The 4,110-nt window shown below is 36.5% G+C and overlaps 1 protein-coding gene across 2 annotated transcripts in view; it reads left to right on the top strand.

The window, feature by feature from the left end:
- LOC107601506 (girdin-like) overlaps window positions 1-4,110 on the top strand; it is a 25,556-nt gene that overhangs the window by 14,634 nt on the left and 6,812 nt on the right. For both annotated transcript variants that reach the window (XM_016293725.1, XM_016293724.1), the window contains exon 21: window positions 3,400-3,677. In XM_016293725.1, the coding sequence (XP_016149211.1) occupies window positions 3,400-3,677 (278 nt within the window). The remainder of the gene's footprint in view (window positions 1-3,399; window positions 3,678-4,110) is intronic.

The following is a 4,110-nucleotide window of genomic DNA, read 5'->3' as shown; positions in this document are numbered from 1 at the left end:
TAAAGGAGTCATGGGTCAGTGCAGTTATTGGATAGCATATATATTGTAGACAGATTGGAGATTAATCCTAATAAACATGCCGCTGCAATTAAAACCATTACATTAAAATACATTTAAAACAGTGTATTTCAATTATTTCAGCAGCGTGCAGATCCTGGTTTATGTCAGACTGTAGCTACAGGAGCGCGTGCAGTGCTTAGCTCGCTCATATAATGTACCATATATCTATAATGACGGGAAATTTTATCTATAATGACGTTTTAATGAGAAAATATGTTGTTAAAACGACATAACATCTCGTTATTACGACACAATTGAGTGGAAAAAATAATATGTGTGCGGCAGCAATGCGTCACCGTACAGTAGTGATACAGGAAACACTGATAAAATTACATATAACATTACTTGTTTTATTTTAGATATTATTACAATAATGCTGTGATGAGCACCACTTACCTGTCTTAAACTGTCCTGATCGTCCATTTTGAAGCGCTTAATTAGCCAGAATAGCGTGTTTGGTGCCTGGTCCCACACTGATTGTAAGGCAAAACGTGATTGGTTGGAGCGAGAACACGCTACGATTGGTCGGCGCCACGTGACCGGTATCTGATTGGCTTAAGTAGAAGGGGGTGGAGTCCATCCATTTGTGGATTGGTTTGCCTCTTGACGCTTGAAATGTCTCAAAATCCACAAATAAGCGCAACGATTTACAAATGCACAGGGAGCTATCCACAAATGCATGCAGCGATCTACAAATGCACAGGACGCGATTCACAAATGAATGCCAGGCAAAGTTGTGTTTGTGACATAAAAATATATCTGTGAATATCTTTTTTATTTGCAAATCTCATTTTATTTTTTGTGTGAATTTAATGCTTGTTTGTGAAACTCTAAGATTTATTTGTGGATCTCATTCTATTTATTTATCAATACATTTTATTTTTGTTAATCTCTTTACATTTATTTGTGGATCATAATGTATTTATTTGGAATTATGCAACGATTCTACCCCCATACTCTCAGAGCAATGTCATTATTAAAAGGCTCAATCGGTCCGCATTATTAATGAGAAAAAACTCACTCACTTCAATGTGCTGTATTCTGTATGAGATTGCATACAGCGGAAAATTCAAATGTTACAAAAACGGTTTCAGGTAGGCAATGTTCATTCATTTCTATCGTCTGTTTGAACTCGGCACTGTTTTCGTTCAGGAAACGGTCTGTTAAAAGCATTTCACATGTACGGGGTGAGCAGGGCACAAACGCAGGGTTAATTGAAACACTACAAGATTTAAACATTTCCATATAACAAAATGTACAAAATTTCACAATATTTCGTTGACATATCTCTATATAGAGAAAAAATGTGCCAAAGTTCAAAAATCTTTTGAAGATATTGCTGAACATTTATTTAACCATTGCAAAAGTAAATTTCTGACTGAAGTATTTAAAATGAGACACATCTGTTTATTATTTTTTAACTTTTTCACAATTATTTTAATCTCAAAACTGTTTTAGATAGTTCTGCTTTGCTTCTTATGCTTTGCTAAAAAAGTGCTAGGTTGTGCTCTGCTCTCCCCTACACACAAAGACCATGCATGCATTTTCTGCGCTGAACCCCACGATGAGTTTAACAACACTCGCAGCGCAGATTACAGCTCACTGGAGTGAGCCTGTTTCACGTTTTTATGGTCGTTTCATATCTTAACATCTGTAAACAAAGAAATTAAAACTTAAATATTAGTAGTGAAATTTTACAGTTGTACTCTAAAATAAAATGGTTATTTTTCTTAAATACTTAATTTCTGTCATATTAAACTTTTAATTAAGATTAGGCTTAAAGTAATGTCAGTTGTTTTTTTGATCTAAAATATTTTGGTGGGTCGTGAAATAGATTATACTTGTCTAGGTGGGTCGTGGAATGGAAAAGTTTGGGAACCCCTGTTCTAAAGCAGCGGTTCTTAATACTGTTCCTCACGTCTCCCTGCTCTACACATGCTCTGCATCTCTCTCTCTCTCTCTCTCTCTCTCTCTCCCTCTCATTCAGCTCAGCTCAGCTCAGCTCCAACAATGAACTGTTCCAATTATACACTTATTTTCACATAGCTGTGAGAAGCGTTATACATGGACGCCCATGCTGTTGCCGTACTGTATTAAAGCTTTCAGGATAAAACCGTATATTAAAAGCTAACATAAGCAGTAGCATTTACAAATAGCAGCGTATCTAAAAGTATGAGACAACAACAAACAAAAAACATAGGCCTACCATTAAAAGCTGTGCTTGCATTATCCTCTTCAATAATATCCTATGCTTCTCAATCGAGCTCAAACTGATAAGCTATATTAACGACGCCGTTGTTTACAATACAACCGGAGCACATGCTGCTGAGGTGAGGGGCGGGACGTTTAGCCACACACTGGGCTAGCTAATCAATCAGAGCCCATCGCCTATTTCTGAGGGCGGGGCTTCATAAAAACAGGAAAAGATCAGCCCAGGGACAGAGCGGTGTGGAATAAAGGTACTTATTTTTTTTTTTTTTTTAAACGAAGCATTAACACATGTTAGACTGCACCCCATAAACACAATCCAGTGAACCACCCCTTTAAATCTATATTAGATTTTATAGTGGACTAATGGATTTCAGTCATACCGTTGATGGAGCATAAAACTACACCACTTTAAATTATACAGGCTTTTCATAAACAGGTTATTTCCACCTGAATGACCACACTCGCATTATACATTTGGAATAGAAAAGAATCACCCCCTTTAAAATAATCACATTTTGTTGTTTTGCAGCCTGAAATGAAGACGGACACAGTTTTTGTTTTATTCAGCTGTATATTTACTCAGTGCAACTTATAACATCCAAGTGAAAGATATATTGTCAATGGGAAGAAGGTTTACCTTCCAACATGACAATGACCAAAGCACACAGCAAAACTGAGCACACTGTGGTTGAAGGAAAAAAAGATGAATGTCCTTGCATGGTCTAGTCAGAGCCCAGACTTAAACCCCACTGAAAATCTGTGGAATGACTTGAAGACTGCAGTCCACAAACGGTCGCCATAAAATTGAACTGAACTTGAGCAGTTGTGCAAAGTTAGTAGAGACACATCCCAAAAGACTAAAGGCTGTAATTAAAGCAAAAGGTGGTTCAACAAAATACTGGCACAAGGGGATGATCCTTTTTCCAACTCAGTGATTCTGTTTTTTTTTTTTCCCTGACATGTGTTATATCTTTCACTTGGATGTTAGAAGTTGCACTGAGTAAATACAGCTGGATAAAACAAAAACTGTCCGGCTGCAAAGCAACAAAATGTGATTATTTTAAAGGGGTTCATTATTTTATATACCCACTGTATCTTCTTTATTTTACCCTATTTCCTCTCATTCAGGTAGAACAGGCATCTCTGAGCTCCGAACATGCGGCAGTGTTGGCCCGTTGCAATGAGAGCGAACTGCGCTGTGTGGCTCTGAAGGCAGAATCAAGGGTGTGGCTCAAGGAGAAGGAGGAGTCAGTGATGCGCCTAGAGGCTGCAAGGCGGGATCATGAGAGACTGACAGCTCTGCAACAGAGACAGGAGGCAGAGTTAGAAGAGTTGTTGGCCAAACACAGTCAACTGAAAAGCAGCAGTCGCAGTCTAGAAGCTCAATATAAAGACACTGAGGCCAGGTACAGTGTCTTAGACAAGTTTAATTAAATTAATTTATTTAATAATAAATTAATAATCATATATTTATTTGAAAATAAATTAATTTATAATAATTTATTTAGTAAATAATAATTTTAGCTGACTCGCATAAGAGGTCAAAGGGATAAAATGTGAGGTTATTTATTTAATTAATTTAATAAATTAATTTGTAATAATTTAATAATAATAATTTTAGCATACTCACAAAAGTGGTCTAAGAGGAAAAATGGTGAGGTTATTTAATTGTGACCCAGTGACACAAAACCAGTCATATTGAGATTTAAACATCATCTGAAACCTGAATAAATAAGCTTACCATTGATGTATGGTTTGTTAGGATATGAAATATTTGGCCGAGATACAACTATTTGAAAATCTGGAATCTGAGGGTGCAAAAAAATCTAAATATTGAAA

The sequence above is a fragment of the Sinocyclocheilus grahami genome, unplaced genomic scaffold (assembly GCF_001515645.1).
Source record: "Sinocyclocheilus grahami isolate Dianchi unplaced genomic scaffold, SAMN03320097.WGS_v1.1 scaffold306.1, whole genome shotgun sequence".
Lineage (NCBI taxonomy): Eukaryota > Metazoa > Chordata > Actinopteri > Cypriniformes > Cyprinidae > Sinocyclocheilus > Sinocyclocheilus grahami.
Note: the sequence above shows the minus strand (reverse complement) of the source record. Positions and strands in the feature narration are given on the sequence as shown.